The following is a 25,586-nucleotide window of genomic DNA, read 5'->3' as shown; positions in this document are numbered from 1 at the left end:
TGATAGGCGGTGCTCAGCTCCGGATTGGCTGGGTTTTGTGGAGTCGCGAGCAGAGCTCCGGCTAACGTCCGAATTGGTTGACGGAACGTGAGGGAGTTTGAAATCGTCCGGGCGACGTTCGAATCGGGCACTGAGTGAACGGTAACCGTCGTTAGAATTTCGCGCCAGAGCAGCGCGCGGTGCGAGCTACGCCTCAGTTGTGGCCGGTGTCACTTGTTGAGTTTCGCCGCTTTCGGTGTGTGTTTGTTCTTATTTGTTTGGGCCCCGAGGCCTGCTGTGAGGTTCCGAGTGCCTATTCGGGGCTTGCATGTGAGCTATCCCCGGGTCTTGTGAGCTCAGTTGTCTTCCTTTCTGCATACAGGTTCATCCTCTGCCTACTGGTGCAGAAAGACAAATCTCGATATATAATCGGACATGTGAGGATCTTACTGATATTTCGCGAAGCAGTGTAGAGCAACGACGTCCAGCCTGGTGTTGTTCCCTGCCGGTGTTCTGCTTTTGCCCGAAACGTCGATTTTCCTGCTCCTCGGATGCTGCCTGACCTGCTGTGCTTTTCCAGCACCACTCTAATCTAGACTCTGATTTCCAACATCTGCAGTCCTCCCATTTGCCTTCATGGTCCATAAACCTCCTCCCGGCCCACTCTTCTTTTAGTGTCATGTACAGCATGGAAACAAACCCTTTGGTCCAACCCGACCATGCCGACCAGATATCCCAACCCGATCTAGTCCCACCTGCCAGCACCCAGCCCATATCCCTCCAAACCCTTCCTATTCATATACCCATCCAAATGCCTTTTAAATGTTGCAATTGTACCAGCCTCCACCACATCCAGGATCTTGACCAGATTGGCCAATGGGCTTAGAAGTGGCAGATGGAGTTTAATTCAGATAAATGCGAGGTGCTGCGTTTTGGGAAAGCAAATCTTAGCAGGACTTATACACTTAATAGTAAGGTCCTAGGGAGTATTGCTGAACAAAGAGACCTTGGGGTGCAGGTTCATAGCTCCTTGAAAGTGGAGTCGCAGGTAGATAGGATAGTGAAGAAGGCGTTTGGTATGCTTTCCTTTATTGGTCAGAGTATTGAGTACAGGAGTTGGGAGGGCATGTTGTGGATGTACAGGACATTGGTTAGGCCACTGTTGGAATATTGCGTGCAATTCTGTTCTCCTTCCTATCGGAAAGATGTTGTGAAACTTGAAAGGGTTCAGAAAAGATTTACAAGGATGTTGCCAGGGTTGGAGGATCTGAGCTACAGGGAGAGGCTGAACAGGCTGGGGCTGTTTTCCCTGGAGTGTCGGAGGCTGAGGGGTGACCTAATAGAGGTTTACAAAATTATGAGGGACATGGATAGGGTAAATAGGGTAAGTCTTTACCCTGGGGTCGGGGAGTCCAGAACTAGAGGGCATAGGTTTAAGTTGAGAGGGGAAAGATATAAAAGAGACCTAAGTGGCAACTTTTTCACGCAGAGAGTGGTACGTGTATGGAATGAGCTGCCAGAGGAAGTGGTGGAGGCTGGTACAATTGCAACATTTAAGTGGCATTTGGATGGGTATATGAATAGGAAGGGTTTGGAGGGATATGGGCCGGGCGCTGGCAGGTGGGACTAGATTTGGTTGGGATATCTGGTCGGCATGGACGGTTGGACCGAAGGGTCTGTTTCCATGCTGTACATCTCTATTACTCTGACTCTAGTTACAAATAATAGTATCATGTTTCAGGTGGTCCCATTTAAGATGGAGTCTGAGACCTTGATACCCTCCGATCACATGATATGAGGCATCTATGATATTGCGAGCAGTAAATGGCAGGGCCCTTAGCAACATTGATATACGGAGGGATCTTGGAGTGCAAGTGCAGAGCTCTGCAAGTGGCAACACAAGTGGTAAAAAAGTTGTAGAGCATGCTTCCTTTCATCAGTTGGCGTTATTAAATATAAAAGTTAGCAAGTCATGTTGCAGCTGTGTAAAACTTCAGTTAGGCAATATTTGGAATATTCTGTTCAGTTCTGGTTGCCACATTATGGGAAGGATTTGGAGGCTTTGCAGAGGGTGCAAAAGAGGTTTACCGGGATATTGCCTGCTTTGCAGTGTATTAGCTATAATGACAGGTTGGGCAAACTTGGATTTTGCTAGAGTATTGGAAGTTGAGGGGCCACTTGATAGAAGTATATAAAATTGAGAGGGAGTTCGAGTCTTTTACCCAGAGTGGAAATGTCAAAGACAAGGGGGCATAGATTTAAGGTGAGAGGAAAAAGGTTTAAAGGAGATGTGCGAAGAAAGTTTTTTTTTACAGAAGGTGGTAGGTACCTGGCACATTCTGCCAGGGGAGGTGCTAAAAACAGGTGAGATAGCAACGTTTAAGAGGCATTTAGACCACTACATGAACAGGCAGGGAACAGATGGTTACTGATATACATAGATCGATGGGATTAGTTTAGAATGGCATCATGGTCGGTGCAGACATGGTGGGCTGAAGAGTTTATTCCTGTGCTGTAATGTTCTGTGTTCTAATTGCTTACTGTACCTGCATGGGTTTGTACATGTACACCCATGCCTCTGAACGTCTACACTTAAAAGCATCTCACTATTACAAAGTATTCTGATCTTTTATTCTGCCTAACAAAGTGAATAACCTCTCATTTCCCTATTTTATACACAGCATTACCCATTCAGTTAACATGTCTGTATCTCTTTACAGCTTGTTCAGTATCCTCCTCTCATTCAGCTTTGTATTAGCGGCACCGTTGAATGCATAATTTTTGGCTCCTTTATCTAAGTCATTACTATAGATTGCAAATAGCTGAGGCTCAAAACTAGTCCTTTAGGCATTCCACTGGTCACAGGCTACAAATTTGAACACACCCCATTTATTGCAACTCCACTTAACTTGTCATCCATCGACACTAATGTATTATCCTCATTCAATGCTTTATTAAAAATTGATATGTAGGACATTCTCCGGCTTCTCTTTGCCTACTAGTTATGAGCTCCAAATCCATAATTTGTTTTCAAGCATGATTCCTACTTCTAAAACAATGTTTAGTCTGTCTAATCATATTTTAGAAATAATTTTCTAAGTGTTGTTGACTCCTCCATTTCACCGTTGGCTAATGTCAAGCTAATTGGCCAGCAGTTCTCAGGTTTTCTCTTACTCCTTTCTCAAAGAGCAATGTTACAATTTATTCTTTCCTATTTGCAGGAGCTATTCGAGAGATTAGAGCCTTCACTACCTTTGCAGCCAATTCTCTTAGGACTGTTGGCATAGGTCACCAGTCCCACGGAAATTGTCAAATATTAGTATCTGAAGTAATTTATCATTACTAATCATTGCTTTAATTTTCTTCTTGTTAGACCCTTGCTTCCTCATTATTTTTGGTATGCATTCTGAAGATAGACAAAATATTTGTTTAGAGGAGAAAGTGAGGTCTGCAGATGCTGGAGATCAGAGCTGAAAATGTGTTGCTGGAACAGCGCAGCAGGTCAGGCAGCATCCAAGGAGCAGGAGAATGGATGTTTCGGGCATAAGCCCTTCTTCAGGAATGAGGAAAGTGTCCAGCAGGCTAAGATAAAAGGTAGGGAGGAGGGACTTGGGGGAGGGGCGTCAGAAATGTGATAGGTGGAGCGAGGTCAAGGTGAGGGTGATAGGTCAGACTGGGGTGGGGGCGGAGAGGTCAGGAAGAAGATTGCAGGTTAGGAAGGCGGTGCTGAGTTCGATGGATTTGACTGATCAAGGTGGGGGGAGGGGAAATGAGGAAACTGGTGAAATCTGAGTTCATCCCTTGTGGTTGGAGGTAAACAAAAATATTTGTTTACCACTTCTATTTCCTTATTGCCTGCTAGAGCTTCTGGGTTTTAAAATTCATTCTTGGAATATGGGTGACCCTTGCTAGGCCAGTATTTATTGCTCATCCCTAATTGCTTGAGGGCAGTTGAGAGTCAATCGCATTGCTGTGGATCTGGAGTCACATGCAGGCCTTACCAGGTAAGGATGGTTATTTCTCTCCCTAAAAGACATTAGCAAACCAGTGTTTTTTAAAAGCAATCCAGTGCTGGCAAATGGGACTAGATTAACTTGGGATACCTGGTCGGCATGGACGAGTTGGACCGAAGGGTCTGTTTCCGTGCTGTACATCTCTATGACCCTATGACTGTGACTACTTTCCCTAGTACTTTCTGACCCTTGTTTTTCCTGACTTGTATCCACTACTGGTTCTTCCTGATTTTCTGTGCCAAACCATTTAGTCCTCCACAATGAAAGATTTGTTGTAGGTACTGCTGCAGGGTGATGATAATGGTGAAAATGAGGTGTGATTGTTACGTGATCCTATGTTTGTTTTCAAAAATGTTTTCATTACAATAACAACTTGACAAGTGTTTAAACCAGAAACATAGATCCCAGACTTCCGCTAATATCATAATAGAAACATAGACTCACTGAACAGGAATGGGCCATTCAGTCCTTCCAGCCTGTTCTGCTATTCAGCATGATCATGGTTGAGCATCCAACTCAGTACCCGGTTCCCAATTTCTCCCATCCCCTTTGATGCCTTTAGCCCCAAGAACTCTCCACTCCTTCTTGAAAACATTCAATGTTTTGCCCTCAACCGTCTTCTGTGTCACAGAATTCCACAAGCTCGCCATTCTCTTGGTGAAGAAATCTCTCCTTCCTTCAGTTCTAAAAAGCCATTCTATGACCCCTGGTTCTACACTCCGTGGTCATGGAGAACATCCTCCATCTACCTTGTCTAGCACTGCTGGAATTTTATGGGTTTCTAGAAGATTCCAGTCTCTCTTCTAAATTCCAGCGAATACAGTCCTAACCAACGAGTCTCTTTCTGGCAATTAATCTGGCAAATGGGACTAGATTAATTTCGGATATCTGGTCAACATGGATGAGTTGGACTGAAGGGTCTGTTTCCGTGCTGTACATCTCTGACTATGACAATGACTTTGGTACATCTGTCCTGCTATCCTAGGAATCAGTCTGATAAACTTTCTTTGCACTCACTCAATATTAAGAACGTATCTTCTCAGATAAGGAGACCAAAACTGCACACACTACTCAATGTGTGGTCTTACCAATGCCCTGTACAGTTGCAGAGGACATCCCTATTCCTGTACTCGCATCCTCTCATTGTGAAAGCCAGGGTCCCATTTGCCTTCTTTACCACCTGCTGCACCTGCATACTTGCTTTTAGCAACTGGTGTAGGAAGACAATAGACAATAGGTGCAGGGGTAGGCCATTCTGCCCTTCAAGCCAGCACCACCATTCATTGTGATCATGGCTGATCATCCTCAATCAGTATCCTGTTCCTGCCTTATTCCCATAACCCTTGATTCCACTATCCTTAAGAGCTCTATCTGACTCTTTCTTGAAAGTATCCAGAGACTTGGCCTCCACAGCCTTCTGGGGCAGAACATTCCATACACCCACCACTCTCTGGATGAAGAAGTTTCTCCTCAACTCTGTTCTAAGTGGCTTACCCCTTATTTTTAAACTGTGTCCTCTGGTTCGGGACTCACCCATCAGCGGAAACATACTTCCTGCCTCCAGAGTGTCCAATCCTTTAATAATCTTAAACGTCTCAATCAGATCCCCCCTCAGCCTTCTAAACTCAAGCGAATACAAGCCCAGTCGCTCCAATCTTTCAGTGTAAGATAGTCCCGTCATTCCGGGAATTGACCTCGTGAACCTACGCTGCAGTCCCTCAATAGTCAGAATGTCTTTCCTCAAATTTGGAGACCAAAACCGCGCACAATATTCCAGGTGCGGCCTCACCAGGGCCCTGTATAGCTGTAGAAGGACCTCTTTGCTTCTATACTCAATTCCTCTTGTTATGAAGGCCAACATGCTATTAGCTTTCTTCACTGCCTGCTGTACCTGCATGCTTGCTTTCATTGATTGAGGTACAAGAACACCTAGATCTCGTTGTACTGCCCCTTTACCTAACTTGACTCCATTTAGGTAGTAATCTGCCTTCCTGTTCTTGTCATCAAAGTGGATAACCACACATTTATCCACATTAAACTGCATCTACCATGCATCCGTCCACTCACCTAGCCTGTCCAGGTCACCCTGTATTCTCCTAACATCCTCCTCACATTTCATCCTGCCACCCAGCTTTGTGTCATCAGCAAATTTGCTAATATTATTTTTAATATCTTCATCTATATCATTAATGTATATTGTACAAAGCTGCGGTCCCAGCACTGATCCCTGCGGCACACCACTGGTCATTGCCTGCCATTCCAAAAAGGAGCCGTTTATCACTACTCTTTGTTTCCTGTCAGCCAACCAATTTTCAATCCATGTCAGTATTTTGCCCCTAATACCATGTGTCCTAATTTTGCCCACTAACCTCCTATGTGGGACTTTATCAAAGGCTTTCTGAAAGTCCAGATATACTACATCCACTGGATCTCCCTTGTCCATCTTCAGAGTTACATCCTCAAAAAATTCCAGAAGATTAGTCAAGCATGATTTCCCCTTCATAAATCCATGCTGACTCTGACCTATCCTGTTACTGGTATCTAGATGTGTCGTAATTTCGTCCTTTATAATTGACTCCAGCATTTTTCCCACCACTGAGGTCAGACTAACTGGTCTATAATTCTCTGTTTTCTCTCTCCCTCCTTTATTAAAAAGTGGGACAACATTAGCCACCCTCCAAACCGCAGGAACTGATCCTGAATCTATAGAATATTGGGAAATGATCACCAATGCATCCACGATTTCTCGAGCCACCTCCTTCAGTACCCTGGGATGTAGACCATCAGGTCCCGGGTACTTATCAGCCTTCAGATCTTACAGTCTCTCCAACACCACTTCCTGCCTAATATAAATTCCCTTCAGTTCAGGTCCTTCAGCCACTATTACATCTGGGAGATTGCTCGTGGCTTCCCCAGTGAAGACAGATCTAAAATACCAATTCAACTCTTCTGCCATTTCTTTGTTGCCCGTAATCAATTCACCCGTTTCTGCCTTCAAGGCCCCAATTTTAGTCTTAACCTTTTTTTTCTTTTCACATACCTAAAAAAGCCTTTACTATCCTCCTTTATATTTTTGGCCAATTGAGTTGGAAGACTTGACCTCTTCCTTTCACAAACTATTGCCAAGCAGATAATAACCTGCTTTCCTGTTCTCTCTACCAAAGCAGAAAACGTCACTTTTCTACATTATACTGCTTCCCCCATGTATTTACCCAATTTGTCCAAATCATTGAAGCTTCTCTGCTCACAGATCACCCTCCCACTCAGCTTTGTTCTCTGCAAACTTGGAGATCTGACACAGTTTGCTCCTCTAAACCATTGATATATATTGTGAATAGCTTTGATTCAAGCTCTGGTCACGTAGTAATCATTAGCTGCCACTCAGAAAAAGCCCTATTTAATTCCTATTCCTTGTTTCCTGTCTGCTGATCAGTTCTCCATCTATTTCAGTACACAACCTCCAATATCATGCACTTTTGATTTTACAGTCATCTCTTGTGTGGGAGCTTTTTGAAAGCAATCTGAAAATCCAAGTAAACCACATCCATTGACTTCTCCTTGTCTACTGTAGTTAAATCTTCAAAAGATTCCAGCAGATTTGTCAAGCCCCTTTGTGAAACCATGCTGACTCCATCCTCTTTGTCACATTTTTCCCAAGTGCTGTGCTATTACATCTTTCACAATGGACTTTAATAATGTTTTAGCCCACTACTGATGTCAAGCTAACTGATTTACAATTTGTGTTTTGCCTCTACTTCCCTTCTTAAAAGGTCGGCTTCGTTAATTACCCTTTAATCCGTGCCAGAAACTGTAGAATGTTGGAAGATGATCACTAGTACGTCTGTTATTTCTAGGGCCATTTCCTTAAGTATTCTGGGGTGAAGGTTATCAAGCTCTGGGGATTTATCTGCCTTTAATCCTGTTAGTTTCGACAATAGCACTTCTCCACTAATATTGATTTCTTTCAATTCCACCTTCTCTTTCGGCTCGATTACATCCCCCTACCCTTCTCCGTATTTTTGGAATGCCACTTGTGTTTTCCTTTTGTGAAGACAGAACTAAAGTATGTGTTTAATCGGTCTGTCATCTTTGTTCCCCATTATAAATTCCCTTTGTCAGTCTCTTTGTCTCCCTTTACTAGAATCTAAACTCTCCCAATCCTCAGGTCTGCTTTTTTTTCAGCTAATTTGCATGCCTCCTCTTGGATTTGATACTGTCTCTAATTTCTCCTGTTAGCCATGGTCTGATCATGTTTCCCATTTTACTTTCATGCTGGACTGAGATGAATAAACTTTACAGTTCATCCATGAGCTATTTAAATGCCTGTCTGTCGTCATCCCTTTAAATAATAATCCCCAATTTATCATAGCTAGCTTACGTCTGATACAAGTTGTTCTGGTATAACACGTGTTTCATAAACGCTAATTGGTTATAATGCAATTGATTAACTGTGGACGCTGTTTGGTTAACACAAACTTTCTACTGAACAGGTACAGCAATTTTCTACAGCTGTTTTCCATAGCATGAGGTTGCAGAGGAATGCAATTGTCACGTTCCACCAGAACGCACTACCATCATAATTTCCTTAATTAGTCAGGCATTGATTACAGCTCCCCTAAGTGTGATATTACAGCAAAGCATTGGCCTAGTTAACGTGCTCAGGAGACTGGTAAGGTGTTAGAACATATCCCTTTCTGACCGAAGTGAAAGTACTGTCACTTCGTATAGCATGGAAAAATCCTTTGGCCCATCGAGTCTGCATCAAAACGTGAGAAGCGCCTGACCTTCAATCTATTCCCATTTACCAGCTCTTGGCTCAGCCTTGAAAGTTATAATGCTCCAAGTGCTCATCTTGGTACTTTATAAAGAATGTGAGGCAATTTTCCTCTACTACCTTCCGAGGCAGCACTTTCCAGACCATCACCATCCTCTGAGTTTCCAAAAAAAAAGTTGTTCCTCCCACCCCCAATCTCTTGCCCCCCCACCTTGAACCTGTGTCCCCTCTTGATTAATCCTTTAACTCAGGGCAACAAATACTCCTTATCCACTCTATCCATGCCCCGCATAATCTTGTACACTATAATCACATCACTCCTCAGTTTCTACACACCCCCACCCCAAAACAAATCCTTTCATCCAACTTACATTTTCTATTCCAAACAGCATCCTGGTGAATCTCCTCAGCTCTCCCTCCAGTTCCTGTAATGTCGCAACCAGAACTACACACAGTACTCAAGCTGTGTCTCACCAAGGTTCTATACAACTCCAACATGACTTCCTTACTTTTGTAATTTATTCCTCAATTAATAAAGGCAAGTGTCCTTTATGCCTTTTTCACCACCCTAATAAGGTGCCCTTCGGCATTCTGAGATCTATGGGGAAACACTCCAAGGTCCCTTTGTTCCACAGAGCTTCCTGGTCTCATGCCATTGATTGAATACTTCTTTGTCAGATTACTCCTTCAAAATTGTATCACCTTGCGCTTTTCAGGGTTAAATAGCATCTGCCACTTATCTACCCATTTGACCATCCTATTTGTGTCTTGTTGCCTAAGCCACTTAATTTCACTGTTAACCACCTGACTAATGTTTGTATCATCCGCAAACTTACTAATACACAAACCTCCACACAATAATCTATGTCATTTATGTAAATGACAAAAAAAAAGAGAACACCGTACAGATGCTTGTGGTACACCATTGGACACTGGCTTCCCGTCACTAAAGTGGCCTTCGACATTTACGCTGTGTCTCTGACAATTAGGTAAATTTTGAATCCACTTTATCAAATAGTCCTGCATCCCATGTGCATTTGCCACCTTGATAAGTCTCCCGTGTGGGACCTTATCAAAGGCTTTGCTGAAATCCATATGAACTATATCAACTGCACTACCCTCTTCGGCTCACCTGGTCATCCCCTCAAAACAATTCAATCACGTATGTTAGGCATGACCTCCCTTTGCTGAAGTCACGCTGACTGTCTCTGATCAAACCTTGCCTCTCAAGTGGAGATAGGTGCTCTCGTTCAGAGATCTTGGGCTTATCTTTACAACCTTTTTGAAATATTGGAACCACAATTAGTGTTCTCCACACTTTTGGCATCTCTCCCAGGGCCAAAGAGGAAGTAAAAATTCAGGGCAGTGCCACTGCAATATCCTCCCTTGCCTCCCACAGCAGCCTGGGGCACAATTTATCCAGACCCAGAGATTTGTCCACCTTTTAAGCCTACTAACACCTCCAATACCTTGTCCTTCCCTAATGTTAATTTGCTCAAGCACCTCACAGTCTCTCTCCTCCAAGGTTTCACATCTTCATTCAAGGTTTGCTAGCACTCTTCCGGGGGGGGTTTAAACTAATTTGGCAAGGGGATGGGATCCGGACTTGTAGTCCAGTAAGTAGGTGAGCTGTTTGTCAGGATGTCCAAGAATGTAGGGAGGCTGTGGAGAAGGTAGCACTAACAGGGAATACTTGCGGACACAGAGAGGGGTTCAAGTGTGTATACTTCAACGCAAGGAGTATCAGAAATAAGGAGGGGTTCAAGTGTGTATACTTCAACGCAAGGAGTATCAGAAATAAGGTGGGTGAACTTGAGGCGTGGAGCGGTACCTGGGACTACGATGTTGTGGCCATCATAGAAATGTGGATAGAATAAGGACAGGAATGGTTGTTGGAGGTTCCTGGTTACAGATGTTTCAGTAAGATTAGGGGGGTGGTAAAAAAGGAGGGGGGGTGGCGTTGCTAATTAGAAATGGTATAACGGCTGCAGAAAAGCAGTTCGAGGGGGATATGCCTTTGGAGGTAGTATGGACTGAAGTCAGAAATAGGAAAGAAGCAGCCACCTTGTTGGGTGTTTACTATAGGCCCCCAAATAGCAGCAGAGATGTGGAGAAACAGATTGGGAAACAGATTTTGGAAAGGTGCAGAAGCCACAGGGTAGTAGTCATGGGTGATTTCAATTTCCCAAATATTGATTGGAAGCTCTTTAGATCAAGTAGATTGGATGGGGCGGTGTTTGTGCAGTGTGTCCAGGAAGCTTTTCTAACTCAGTATGTAGATTGTCCGACCAGAGGGGAGGCCATATTGGAGTTGGTACTTGGTAATGAACCGGGACAAGTGATGGGCTTGTTAGTGGGTGAACATTTTGGTGATGGTGACCACAATTCTGTGACTTTCACCTTGGTTATGGAGAGAGATAGGTGTGTGCAACAGGGTAGGTTTTACAATTGGGGGAAGGGTAAATACGATGCTGTAAGACAGGATCTGAGGAGCATAAGTTGGGAGCACAGGCTGTCAGGGAAGGATGTCGTTGAAATGTGGAACTTTTTCAAGGAACAGATACGACATGTCCTTGATATGTATGTGCCTGTCAGGCAGGAAAGAGATGGTCGTGTGAGGGAACCTTGGTTGACGAGGGAGGTTGAATGTCTTGTAAAAAGGAAGAAGGAGGCTTACATAAGGTTGAGGAAACAAGGTTCAGACAGAGCATTGGAGGGATACAGGATAGCCAGAAGGGAGCTGAAGAAGGTGATTAGGGGAGCAAAGAGAGGGCATGAAAAATCTTTGGCGGGTAGGATCAAGGATAACCCCAAGGCATTTTATGCGTATGTGAGAAACATGAGAATGATGAGAACGAGGGTAGGTCCGATCAAGGACAGTAGTGGGAGACTGTGTATTGAGTCAGAAGAGATAGGAGAGGTCTTGAATGAGTACTTTTCTTCAGTATTTACAAATGAGAGGGACCGTATTGTTGAAGAGGAGAGTGTGAAACGGACTGGTAAGCTAAAAGAGATACTTGTTAGGAAGGAAGATGTGTTGGGCATTTTGAAAAAATTGAGGATAGACAAGTCCCCCGGGCTTGAAGGGATATGTCCGAGGATTATGTGGGAAGCAAGAGAGGAAATTGCAGAGCCGTTGGCAATGATCTTTTCGTCTTCACTGTCAACAGGGGTGGTACCAGGGGACTGGAGAGTAGCGAATGTTGTGCCCCTGTTCAAAAAAGGGAATAGGGATAACCCCGGGAATTACAGGCCAGTTAGTCTTACTTCGGTGTTAGGCAAAGTAATGGAAAGGGTACTGAGGGACAGGATTTATGAGTATCTGAAAAGACACTGCTTGATTAGGGACAGCCAGCACGGATTTGTGAGGGTTAGGTCTTGCCTTACAAGTCTTATTGAATTCTTTGAGGAGGTGACCAAGCATGTGGATGAGGGTAGAGCAGTGGATGTAGTGTACATGGATTTTAGTAAGGCATTTGTTAAGGTTCCCCATGGTAGGCTTATGCGGAAAGTCAGGAGGCATGGGATAGAGGGAAATTTGGCCAGTTGGATAGAAAACTGGCTAACCGGTCGAAGTCAGAGAGTGGTGGTAGTTGGTAAATATTCAGCCTGGAGCCCAGTTACAAGTGGAGTTCCACAGGGATCAGTTCTGGGTCCTCTGCTGTTTGTAATTTTTATTAATGACTTGGAAGAGGGAGTGGAAGGGTGGGTCAGTAAATTTGCAGACGATATGAAGATTGGTGGAGTTGTGGATAGTGAGGAGGGCTGTTGTCGGCTGCAAAGGGACTTAGATATGATGCAGAGCTGGGCTGAGGAGTGGCAGATAGAGTTCAACCCTGTCAAGTGTGAGGTTGTCCATTTTGGAAGGACAAATAAGAATGTGGAATACAGGGTTAACAGTAGGGTTCTTAGTAAGGTGGAGGAGCAGAGGGATCTTGGGGTCTATGTTCATAGATCTTTGAAACTTGCCACTCAGGTGGATCGAGCTTGTAAGAAGGCCTATGGTGTATTAGCGTTCATTACCAGAGGGATTGAATTCAAGAGTCGTGAAGTTGCAGCTGTACAGGACCTTGGTAAGGCCACATTTGGAGTACTGTGTGCAGTTCTGATCGCCTCACTTTAGGAAAGATGTGGAAGCTTTGGAGAGGGTGCAGAGAAGATTTACCAGGATTTTGCCTGGAATGGAGAATAGGTTGTACGAGGATAGGTTGCGAGTGCTCGGCCTTTTCTCATTGGAACGGCGAAGGATGAGGGGTGACTTGATAGAGGTTTATAAGATGATCAGAGGAATAGATAGAGTAGACAGTCAGAAACTTTTTCCTCGGGTACAACAGTGTTACAAGGGGATATAAATTTAAGGTGAAGGGTGGAAGGTATGGGGGGATGTCAGGGGTGGGTTCTTTACCCAGAGAGTGGTGGAGGCATGGAATGCGCTGCCTGTGGGAGTGGCAGAGTCAGAATAATTGGTGATCTTTAAGCGGCAATTGGATAGGTACATGGATTGGTGCTTAAGCTCGGACAAATGTTCGGCACAACATCGTGGGCCGACGGGCCTGTTCTGTGCTATATTGTTCTATGTCTATGTCATCCTCATTCTCTTGAGATGGGTGATATTCTACCAACTCAGCACTCTCCCAATGTCCTCTGGCTCCACCCACAGATTGCCACCTTGTTCACTAATGGGGCCTGGTCTTTCTCTGAGTACCCTGTTCCCATTGATGTACTTATGCTTGCAGAATATCTTGGAATTTTCCCTACTTTTACCAGCCAGAGTTTTGTCATATCCCCTCTTTGCTTTCCTAATTGTGTTGTTAATCTCCACCTTGCACTTTCTGTATTCCATTAATACCTCCACTTGTACCTGCTAAATGATTTTTCTATTTTGCCCTCATCATATCCAGAATACCTGTGATCATCCATGGTTCTCAGGGCTTGCTATTCCTTCCTATCACTGTAGGAGGAACATGTTGGGCTTGTACTCTCTCCATTTCCCCACTGTACCCAACTGCTCTTCTGTAGGTTTCTGTAGGTCGGAGTGGTGACAGCACAGACCAGGGGGCTGCTGGGAAGGTAAATTTCCCTCTTAAAGACTGACTTGTGAATAGGTGAAACGAAGACTGAACAGGAGTGGACGCGGACGCTTGGATTGCTAGGCACGTATACTGTGGCTAAACCCAAGAAACTGCACCTGTAGTGTCTCCCACCCATCATCCTCCTCTTAACTGAAAAAAGGATTGTGTGTGTAGGGTTGATAAGGTAAGGGTTTTTTCCTCATTTATTCCACCTCTCTTGGCAATTTAGGGCAGAGGGGATGGAGGCTCGGGCAGTTTCATGCTCCTCTTGCAGGATGTGAGAGGTAAGGGTCATCATTAGTGTCCTTGCTGATTTCGCTTGTGAGAGGTGCACCCAACTCCAGCTCCTCTCTAATTGCATTAGGGAACTGGAGTTGGATGAACTTCAGATCATTTGGGAGGCTGAGGGGTTGATAGGGAGTTATAGGGAGGATAAAGGTAGCTGGGTGACCATCAGGAGAGGGAAAGGGAATAGGCAGACAGTGTAGGGATCCTCTGTGGCAATTCCCCTCAACAATAAGTATACTGTTATGGAAACTTGGAGGAGATGAATTACTGGGGAAAGTCACAGCAGCCAGGTTTCTTGCACTGAGGCTGGCTTTGTGGCTCAGAATGGGGAAGAATAGGAGGGTGATAATGATAGATTCAATTGTGAGAGGAACAGACAGGAGACTCTGTGGTCGCAATCGAGACTCCCTGAAGATATGTTGCCTCCTAGATGCCAGGGTTAGGGATGTCTCTGATCGAGTCTACAGAATTCTTTAAGGGAGAGGGAGAGCAGCCAGAAGTCGTCATACACATCGGTGCGAACAGCATAGCCAGGGAAAGGGATGAAGACCTGAAAAGAGAATATAGTGAGTTAGGTTGGAAGCTAGAAGGCAGTATGAGCAAAGTAGTAATCTCAGCATTGCCGCCGGTGCCATAGGCTAGTGAGGCTAGGAATAGAGAGCGAATGTAGAGGAACATGTGGCTGTGGGGCTGGGGTAGAAGGGAAGGCTTCAAATATGTGGATCATTGGGGTACCTTCTGGGGAAGGTGGGACCTGTACAAGGACAGTTTATGCCTGAACTGGAGGAGTACAATATCTTGGGTGGGAGGTTTGTTAGAGCTCTTTGGGATGGTTTAAACTAGATTGGCGGGGAGGGGGTGGGGGGGTGGGGAACCAGCAATATGGATCAGATGATACAGTATGTAATGAACAACCAGATACAAAGTATGCAAAGAGTCTGTGAAGTCTTGATAGAGCAAAGGTGTAGTCAGTGTGATGGGTTGAAGTGCATTTATTTTAATGCAAAAAATATCAGAAATAAGGGTGACGAACTTCGAATTATCAGTAAATTGATCAGTACTTGGAATGATGATGCTCTGGCCGTTAGAGACTTGGATGTCACAGGGGCAGGAATGGTTGTTGGATATTCCAGGGTTTAGATGTTTCCAAAGGAATAAAGGGGACGGAAAAGAGCTAGAGGAGTGGCATTGCTAAGCGAGGATAGTATCACAGCTGCTGAAAGGGAGGTCATCTGGGAGGGTTTGTTCTACAGAATCAGTATGGATGGAAGTCGGAAACAGCAAAGGAGTAGTCACTTTATTGGGAGTTTTCTACCAATCCTTCTGTAGCAACAGAGATACCGGAGTAGATTGGGAGGCAGATTTTGAAAAGGTGCAGAAGTAACAGGGTTGTTGTCATACTTGACTTTAACTTCCCTAATATTGATTGGAACCTACTTAGTTCAAATAGTTGGATGGAGCAGCTTTTGTCAGGTATGTCCAGGAAGAGCTCATGACTCAATATGTAGAGGGGAGGCCATATTGGATTTGGTACTTGGCAACGAACCATGCCAGATGTCAGATCTCTCTGTGGGAGAGCAGTTCAGTGATAGTGATCACAACTCCCTGATGTTTACTATAGTCATGGCGAGGTATAGGAGCAGACGGCATGGGAAAGTATTTAATTAGGGAAAGGGGAATTAAAATGCTATTTGGCAGAAACTGCAGCTCCTAAATTGGGAACAGATGTTTTCGGGGAAATGTATGACAGAAACGTGGAGGTTGTTTAAGAAGCACTTGCTGGTTGTGCTAGACAGGTTTGTCCCACTGAGGCAAGGAAGGGATGGCAGGGTGAAGGAACCTTGAATGACAGATGTAGAACATCTAGTCAAGAGGAAGAAGGAAGCTTACTTAAGGTTGAGGAAACAAGAAACAGACAGGGCTTTGGAGAGTTACAAGGTAACCAGGAAGGAATTAAAGAATAGACTTGAGAGTGAGAGGGTGCATGAAAAAGCTTTAGCGGGTTGGATTAAGGAAAATCCTAAGGCACTCTACACTTATGCGAGGAACGAGAGGATGGGAAGAGAGAAGATTGGGCCGATCAGGGATAGTGGAAGGAACTTGTGTTTGGAGTCAGAGGAGGTGGGGAGGTCTTTGATGAATACTTTTCTTCAGTATTCACTACTGAGATAAACTTTTGACGTTTCTGAGGACAGAGTAAAACAGACTGATATGCTTGAGCAGGTTGATGTTAAGAAGGAGGATGTGCTGAAAAGTTTGGAAAGCAAAGATAAATAAATGCCCTGGGCCAGATGGGATATATCCAAGGTTTATTTGGGAAGTGAGGGAAGAAATTGCTGCACCTTTGGTGATGATCTTTGCATCCTCAATGTTCACTGGAGTAGTATCAGATGATGGGAGGGTAGCAAATGTTATTCCCTTGTTCAGGAAGAGGAATAGGGATCACCCAGGGAATTACAGACCAGTCAATCTTTTGTCTGTGGTGGGCAAATTATTGGAGAGGATTCTGAAAGACCAGACTTATGATTACTTGGAAAACCGTAGTTTGATTAGAGATAGTTAAAAAGGTGTATGGTATGTTGACTTTCGTTAGTAGGGGGATTGCTTTTTAGAGCCGTGAGGTTATGCTGCAGCTCTTTGGAGGCCTGGTTAGACCACACGTGGAATATTGTGTTCAGTTCTGGTCAACGTTTTAAAGGAAAGATGTGGAAGGTGCAGAGGAGATTTCCCAGGATACTGCCTGGGCTGGAGGGCAGGTCTTGTGAAGAAAGATGAGAGGTGACTTGATAGAGGTGTACAAGATAATGAGAGGCATAAGATAGATTGGATAGGCAGAGACTTTCTCTTTGTCTATTACAAGGAGACATAATTTCAACATGATTAGAGGAAGGTTTAGGGGAGATGTCAGGGGTAGGTTCTTTACACAGAGTGGGTGTGTGGAATGCACATCCAGCAATGGTAAGAGAAAGTGAGGACTGGAGATCAGAGTCGAGAGTGTGGTGCTGGAAAAGGACAGCAGGTCAGGCAGCATCTGAGGAGCAGGAGAATTGATGTTTCGCAACAGGACCCTGCCAGACCTGCTATGTTTTTCTAGCACCATACTCTTGACTCTGCAAGCGGTGGTAGTAGAGTCAGATGCATGAGGGACATTTAAGCGCCTCTTGGATAAGAACGTGGAAAATAGTACAGTGAAGGGAATGCAGGTTAGCCTGATCTTAGAGTAGGATGAAACGTCAGCACAATGTCAAGGGCGTGTACTGTGCTGTACTGTTCTGTATTTGCTCACTGTTAGCTGCTCCAGTCTACCTTGACCAGATCCTGCCTTGTTTTATTCTAATTTGCCCTTCCCAATCCAAAACTCTTTATTTTGCAATTTATCTGTTTCTTTACCCATACTCAGTTTAATTTGTACCATGTTGTGATTGCTATCACTCAAATGTTCCCCCACCAGAATTAGATCCAGGACAGTGTCATCTCTTGTTTGGCCCTCAACATATTGGCCTAAAGGTTTTCCCTGTACACAAGTCATGACGTCAACTTCACCCAAGCCCTTAACACTATGTCTATTCTAGTTAATGTTGGAAAAGTTGAAATCATCTATTATAATTACTTGTTTGTTATTATTTTTACACGCCTCCCCAAATTGTGCAAAAGGTTTCTCCTCCATTTCTTGTCAGCTCTCTGGGAGTCAATAATAAACACCTAGTAATATAGCTGTCCTTTTCTTATTCCTAAGCTCTACCTGCAAAGCTTCATTTGATGACCCCTCAAAGATATTTTTCCTCACTGCAGTAACCAACTCCAAAACTAATAACGCAATGCCTTCTCCTTTGGCATTTTAAATAACAAATTATATCGAACTTATTTTTTTCCTTGAAGTATTCAACTATTTTTCTGCAATTAATTTAAATTACCAAATTCAAATTGATGCTTTTGGGGGTAAAGTAAGCGTTTTCTGCTAATACTTGCCACTGCTTTTTTTTGTTTGTCTTTCACTCATTCTCCGCTCACACTCTAACCCCCCTCTATTCATGACTACAAGTTGTACATGTATAGAAACCCTTGTCAGTTTTTTGCAAAGTTGGTTTTGAATTATTTATGCTTGTATTGTCATTTAGGAAATGTTTCTGTTCTGATGCAGGGGCTTAGGCTGAAATAAAAAATGAGCCTGCGAAAGCAAACACCCAGCGATTTTCTAAAACAGATCATAGGGAGACCAGTAGTGGTCAAACTGAACTCAGGCGTGGATTATCGAGGTACAGTAAGTCCTACTTAAAATTGTAATTGAGTTCCTGAAAATCTCAACTTTGAGTGAAATAATTGTAAGTGAACCATGAGTTGCCATCAGAATCTGGGTTAAAACCAATGCTGGGTTTGGACATTTTCATCTCTGGACAAACCAAATGTACAAGATGAAATAGCCTTTTGCACATGTGCAGCACTGTGCATTCCTAGCTGAAATAATTTGCAAAACAGAACAGGTCATTTTAATTGTAAAAGGTACTGCATAAATTGAAGGGAGAACATTGGAGGGCTATGCAGAAAGAGCAGGCGATGAGACTACATTTAGTTGATAGGTATTTAAAAATTAAGCTTTGAAATGATATGCTGAATAACTTCCTTCTGTGATAATTCCATGATTCAAAAGAAGTTAAGGAGAGGCCCTGTAATCCCAGCCCACTGGCCCTTCCACTAAATTCCACAAGTCTTTGTCATATTTTCCTGTCGAAGCCTCTGAAACCTTTTCCCCTTTCTACCTTCTACAGCTGTTCCAGTCTTACACTTGTGCATTAAAAAAAATTATCATGAAATGCTGTATTATATTTTTTCATTTTCGCATCTTTTATCTCAATATATTGTGTGTAGTTGCCCTGATGACTTTCTTTCTGATCATTCTTCACTCTGAGAACAAAACATTTAATCCTGTGCCACAGATACAAGTCTTTCAGTCACCTTCAAATGAATTTCCAATATTCTTTGTCTGAACTTCAAAAGATTGTCAATAATATTTATATTCATTTATTGTAACCTGTGTTTCTAATGTCAATAGCATTCGCAAACTTTGTAAATTCAGAAATCATGGCTCAAACTGATTAGGAAGCAGGCCTTGAAGAATAAACATCTTTAAAACAAAGCAATATTAACCAGAACAGTGAGGTTTTACTGTAATGGAAATTGTGCCTCTTTACTGCTTAAATGCTGGTGAAAAAAAAGGCCAGGTTACAGAAGTTTTATGGCACAGAAAGAGGCCATTTGGCCCATTATACCTGCACTGGCTTGTTAAATGAACATCATTACCTGGTTCTAATTTCCTGCCTTTTCCCCCATACCCTTGCACATAATTTGTATCCAAGTAATCACCCAGTGACTTCACAAATGCCTCAACTGAGCCTAATACCACCACAACTCTAGGCAGTACATTCCATACCCTAACTGAGTGAAAAGGATTTTCCTCACTTTGCCCTGTTTCTTTTGCACTTTAGACCACTTTATTTATTTCTATATTGTTCTTGCAACAAGCAGGAGCAGTTTCTCTATCTACTGTCTAGTCCTCGCATGATTTTGAAGACCTCCATCGGTTCTCCTCTTAGCCCTCCTGTTAGTCCCAACTTCTTCAATCATTCCTCATCCCTAGAACAATTTTTTATACCACTTCCGCACTTTGTCCAATGCTTTCACATTCTTCCTATAACATGGCACTCGCAACTGTACCCAGTACTCCAGCAGAGATCTACCAAGTATCTACATTAGTTCAGCATAATCTTATGAATAAAGCTGCAGCTACTGTATGCTTTACTGTATTTATTGCTCTGCCTTTACTTATCCTGCCACTTTCAAAGATCTGTGGACGTACACAGCCAGATTCCTCTACTTTTGCATCCTCTGTTGGTAGAAATGTATCCACTATTTAATATTGTCTTTCCATTTTATTCCTACCAATGTGTTTCACTCTGCACTTGTCTGCGTTGAAACTCATCTGCTATGTGGCTGCCTACTCCACTGACTTCTTCCATGCCTTGTATCTTTTGCAAAGTCCCAATACTGACCCCGGGGATCTCCACTAAAAGACCCCGGGAACATCCACTAAAACTACCCCCTACCCCCTCAGACCATAAAATGTGTTGCTCTGCCCATTCTCTCAGCATTTTGCTAATGACCCTTTTATAACATGGCCTAAACTTTCCTCACAGGTCTGTTGTTTTGTACAGTACCACGCAGCTTTCTCAACGTCCATGTGCACCACATCAACATCAACAGTGTTACCTTCATTGAGCATTTTTTATTTCCTCTTCAGAAAGCTCCAAGTTAAACATGATCTTCCCCTTACGAAAAGTCAGCAAGGATTTCTAATCAACCCACCATTTTCCATGTGATTATTTTTCTATCCAGAATAATTGTTTCAAGAAACTTCCCCACCACTGAAGTTAAGCTGACTAGTCTGTTACGATGGGCTTATCCTTGGCACCTCCTTCAAATCTAGGGAAGTCTAGGCCATTGCAATTTCCACATTCACATCCTTCAAAATGTTTGGATGCATCTCAATGATTCCTGGTGCTTTGTCAACGTAAGCTCCAACAGTCTTAGCAGACATATCTGCCCTATCAGTTTGGAACCCTTCTAGTGAATGATTTCATCCACTGTCACCGTGGACTGGTCAGCGTCTCTGTAAAAGAAAGATGCAAATTATTCATTTGACACCCCAACCATGCCCCCGCCTCGAAGTGTACGGCAACTAGTTGTAATAGACATTATTTTAAAAGAAGTAAGCATAATCTAATGACTAAGATTAACAGAATTCTTGATGCTCAGTTTACTTGTGTATGTACTGCTTTTTCAGTTCATGTGTATACATAACTGAAGTTGAAACCTCAGTTTATCAGTACTAGATTTTCCTTTATAAATGGTGTCCTTTGCCTACAATGATAGCACCTGTACTTTTACTGCTGCTGTATTGCCAACTAGTTGGAGGCTTGTCCACCTGATGGATAAAGGATAGATGTTGCTGCTTTGTTTTGTTTTTAACTTTTTCCCGCATTCCCTTTCTCAGTGAAGATAAGGAACTTGTCACTAAAGCTGGCCTTTCTAATTTAATGAAGGGATAAGTCCCAGGTGTCTACTTGTCAAATAAAATTAATAATCTTCATTTTAAAATAGAAATTAGTTGTTCAGTTTCAACCATTTGTTTAAAGAGTAAGGGTTCTTTAAATTGAATATTTTTATTCAAGTATAATATGAGAGGCATTCTTTTGTTGCTCTGAACTCTAAGTTGTGGCTAAACCATGATGTAATATTAAATTCACATTTAGTTCTAATTTCTGGTAATCATTACTCAGTTATAAAACTGAATATTGCATTGAGCATTCTAGTCTTGGATTTTAATAAATTTTAATTGCAGTTGTCTCACTTTTGCCAGGTGTTTTGGCTTGTCTGGATGGTTATATGAATATAGCACTGGAACAAACAGAAGAATATGTAAATGGTCAACTTAAGAACAAGTATGGCGATGCATTTATTCGAGGCAACAATGGTAAATTCACTTGTTTCCTTTCGAAATAAAATTTGAAAGTTATGCTTTATATTGGACTGTAAAACTACAAAGGTTTTTGAAAAAGTGTTCATCCGGAGACTGTTTAGGTGCGTGCATGACTCTCTTGTGCTTTCTGTCTGCTGATCAGTTTATCTCATCTATTTTGTTTCTGTATTGTTCCTGTCTCTTTCTTGAAGAAAGTCACATTGTTTGTTTTTTAAAATACAATAAGTCCTTGCTCCCCACAAAGGGTAGAGGCATGGATTTCCCATGGTTACCAAGAAATCAAGAATACCATGGAGCTAAGCACTTCCCCTATGCACCCAATACATGCCCCAACATGTTTGAAAAGCATTAAAACATTGCAATAAACACATTTAAACTTTTAAATCGATGCATTACTAAAAAGGAAATGATATTACTGTAGTTAACAAAACTTTATAGTACTGTATAAAAATATGTACTGCAGTAGTCGATTCAATATTGTTACAGTGTTCAATGAGATGAGCAGCATCTTAGTTGATATTTAACAGCCATCAGCTGTTGATCAGGAGATGGAGGCTGGAAGCAAGACAGCAGTGGGGAAGGAGCACACAGTTGTGATTCATCTGCTGTCTCTAGACTTGCTTGGCTTTTGTAAACTGCATCATATGGGAAAGTGCAATACTTTTTAAAAAAAATCCCTAATAACCTCTACAAAAGGAGCCAAAGTATTTTCTAATCCCTTTTGACTTGAATGCTACATCCAAGAGAAACATCATATTTAAACAATAAATCTGTTATCTCATTAAAACATCAAATTCCTCCTCTTAATCTGAACATGCTGTAGAGCCTCACCATCCCAATTGAAATCTCCAGCAAAGATCTATTTCTCTTTTCTGAATATAGATGAAAAATATTCATTAAGACCTCACCTGCATCCTCTGGCTCCATGTACAGATTGCCCCTTTGGTCTCTAAAAAGCCCCACTCTTTTCCTGATAATCCTGTTGTTTTAATATACCTATAAAATACTTTTGAGGTTTTCCTTAATCCTATCTGCCAAAGACCATTGTGTTTCCTGTTTTCCTGAAGGGCCTCCCCTGTTTTTAATGCCATCTCGGGACTTGCTCCCTTCACTCACGGAGGAACGCACTGGCCCTGCGTTCTCACTATGCTACTTTTTAAAAGACTCCCACTTTCCAACTGTAGAATTATCTGCAAGTAGCTGCTCCCAGTCTATATTTGCCAGATCTTGTCTAATCATATTGAAATTGACCCACCCTCAATTTAGACAATTAACCTCTGTACCTTCCTTTATCCCTTTCCATAATGACTTTAAAACTTAGAGCTATGGCCATTTCAACAACCTGACTGGCTTCATTCCCAAGGATTAGCTCCCCATCTTCAGTAGGGCTGTCTACGTACTGGCACAAAACCTCTCCTGGTTGCTCTTTAAAAGTTCCACCCCCCCGTCTAATCCTTTCACACTAAAGTGATCCCAGTTAATGTTAGCTAATGGGGTTCCATTCTTGAGTACGTTTGAATAGATTAGATTACTTACAGTGTAGAAATACGCCCTTCGGCCCAACAGGTCCACACCGACCCTCTGAATTGATTTGTACACAAGTCAGAATGCTGCAGAACAATATAAAGTAGCCATTTGTAAGTACAGAAAATGTTTGTGTTGGATCTTTAAAATTGCACCCATTTGTGGGATTCAGTTCGTAAGTATGAACGTTCTTCAGTTGTACATTCTTAAATTGGGACCTCCTGCATAGTTTTAGCACCACCTCCCTATTTAAATTACATTCTCTTTGAAATAAAGGCCAAGATTTCATTTGCCATCCCCATTGCCTGCTTAACCTGGAACGCTAGTTTTTGTGATTCATACATGAGGGCTCTCAAATTCCTCTTCTGTAGCTTTCTGAAGTGTTTCTACATTTAAATAACACTTAACTCTTCTATTCTTCCTGCCAAAGTGCATAACCTTACATTTTCTCATAATATATTCCAACTGCCAAGTTTTTGCCCACTCACTCAAACTGTCTGTATCCCTCTGCAGATTGAGTCATTCTCACCAAAGTATTTAAACTATTTAAAATCTTGACCACAAATTAAATTCACATCAGTTTTTTTATTAACTTGAGCAAATACCCCACCTGTCTAATGTAAAGTGCAGCTCTGATATTGAATCATGTGAGGAGTAACTTGTTTTTGAATATATCTAATAATGCAAATATTATTTAGGAGTTCAGAGATGGGGAACAGGGATCTTTAGTAGATGCAGCTTGCTCTGCTGGTTTATTTAGTACGTTTCGTTTCCAAAAGTGACGCTTGTTTAAAAGTCCCTGGTCAGAAATATGAATAAAACTGTTCTTGACTCATGTCATGCTTGGTGTGTTGGTGATGAAAGAAGCAATTAGTTTACCGAGCAACAAAGAATATAATTCTTTAAATAAAAGATGAAATCAGTAAGCTTGATTAATTATTGCCTTTTCACTGGAAAAATGCCACAAAGTTAAGGGGAAAAGTGCATGATTGTGTGTACGCTGGAATACGTTGCTTTAGAGTCATAGAGATGTACAGCACGGAAACAGACCCTTCGGTCCAACCCAACAATGCCAACCAGATATCCCAACCCAATCTAGTCCCACCTGCCAGCACTCGGCCCACATCCCTCCAAACCATTCCTGTAAATGCCTTTTAAATGTTGTTATTGTACCAGCCTCCACCACTTCCTCTGGTAGCTCACTACATACATGTACTACCCTCTGTGTGAAAAAGTTGCCCCTTCGGTCTCTTCTTTATCTTTTCCCTCTCACCCCAAACCTATGCCCTCGAGTTCTGGACTCCTCCACCCCAGGGAAAATACCTTGTCTATTTATCCTATCCATGCCCCTCATGATTTTATAAACCTCTATAATATCACCCCTTAGCCTCCGATGCTTCAGGGAAAACAGCCCCAGCCTATTCAACCTCTCCTTATAGTTCAAATCCTCCAGCCCTGGCAATGTCCTTGTAAATCTTTTCTGAGCCTTTTCAAGTTTCACAACATCCTTCCAATAGGAAGGAGACCAGAATTGCATGCAATATTCCAAAACTGGCCTAACCAATGTCCAGTACAGCCGCACCATGATCTCTCAATTCATGTATACAACGTGTTGGAAATTTTGTTTATTCTGGCCTTGCGTTATCAACAGTACTGGCCTCTGTATATTAATAAGAGATTAAGTGGTGTTTGGTCTGTTTTTCCTAAACTAGAAAATCTTTACATTTTCTTTCTTTTTTTCTTTCAGTGTTGTATATAAGCACACAGAAGAGGAGACTTTAGATGATGATGTGCACCAAATGTCATGTTTTTTGATTTTTAAAAGACAAAAAAGTTTATTTTTTAAGCAAGGAGAAGACATCCAAGTACAGTAGTTCTTTTCAATTTTTGGTTATCTGCAATATGCGTGATCGTTCCTCATAAATAAGGATGATTGATTTATATTTTCTTGAAGCCTTCATTTGGTGGTTTTTCAGAAATGGATAATGGCTGTAATGTAATATATAAAACCGGAAGTTTGATTCAGGCAAGCACTGGCCTGTTTTGGAAACACTGTGTACATTTTAAGCTAACTACCTGCTTAGGGAAAAGTGACTTCATTGCTGACACTGTTGTGAATAAAGGACTTGATGTATGTGTCTCACTTTGTTTAAGTTTAATATCACCACAAAAAATATATTACAAATACTTCATCATCAAGGGAAAGGGGGGAATGTCATGAAGACGTCTGTTTGGAATCCATTAGTGCAATCATTGCTGTATCTATTCATGAATTTTCTGATTTTGATTTAAATAATAATTTTTTCCCTGAGGCTCTTTGAGCCAGTAAATAGCAGCAGAGTTGTACAGAATTGTTTCCCATTGTGGGAGAATCTCGGACCACCGGGCATGATCTCGGGTTA

General features: G+C 42.4%; 1 protein-coding gene across 3 annotated transcripts; it reads left to right on the top strand.

The window, feature by feature from the left end:
• Positions 1 to 25,324, top strand: lsm6 (LSM6 homolog, U6 small nuclear RNA and mRNA degradation associated). Of its 3 annotated transcripts, XM_043699236.2 has the most exons (5): positions 58 to 141; positions 13,786 to 14,022; positions 18,268 to 18,382; positions 21,541 to 21,654; positions 24,932 to 25,324. In XM_043699236.2, exons 3-5 carry the CDS (start codon positions 18,289 to 18,291, stop codon positions 24,964 to 24,966), a joined length of 243 nt encoding a protein of 80 aa, XP_043555171.1. In that variant the 5' UTR covers positions 58 to 141; positions 13,786 to 14,022; positions 18,268 to 18,288; the 3' UTR covers positions 24,967 to 25,324. The 3 variants fall into 3 exon arrangements, with proteins under 3 accessions (XP_043555161.1, XP_043555171.1, XP_043555179.1); XM_043699226.2 differs by lacking the exon at positions 13,786 to 14,022 and having other exon boundaries at positions 1 to 141; XM_043699244.2 differs by lacking the exon at positions 13,786 to 14,022 and having other exon boundaries at positions 108 to 235.
• Positions 25,325 to 25,586: the final 262 nt, after the last annotated feature.

The sequence above is a fragment of the Chiloscyllium plagiosum genome, unplaced genomic scaffold (genome assembly GCF_037043375.1).
Source record: "Chiloscyllium plagiosum isolate Xiang-an unplaced genomic scaffold, Cpla_swu_hap1 HiC_scaffold_1, whole genome shotgun sequence".
Lineage (NCBI taxonomy): Eukaryota > Metazoa > Chordata > Chondrichthyes > Orectolobiformes > Hemiscylliidae > Chiloscyllium > Chiloscyllium plagiosum.
This window is presented reverse-complemented; position numbering and strand designations above follow the sequence as displayed.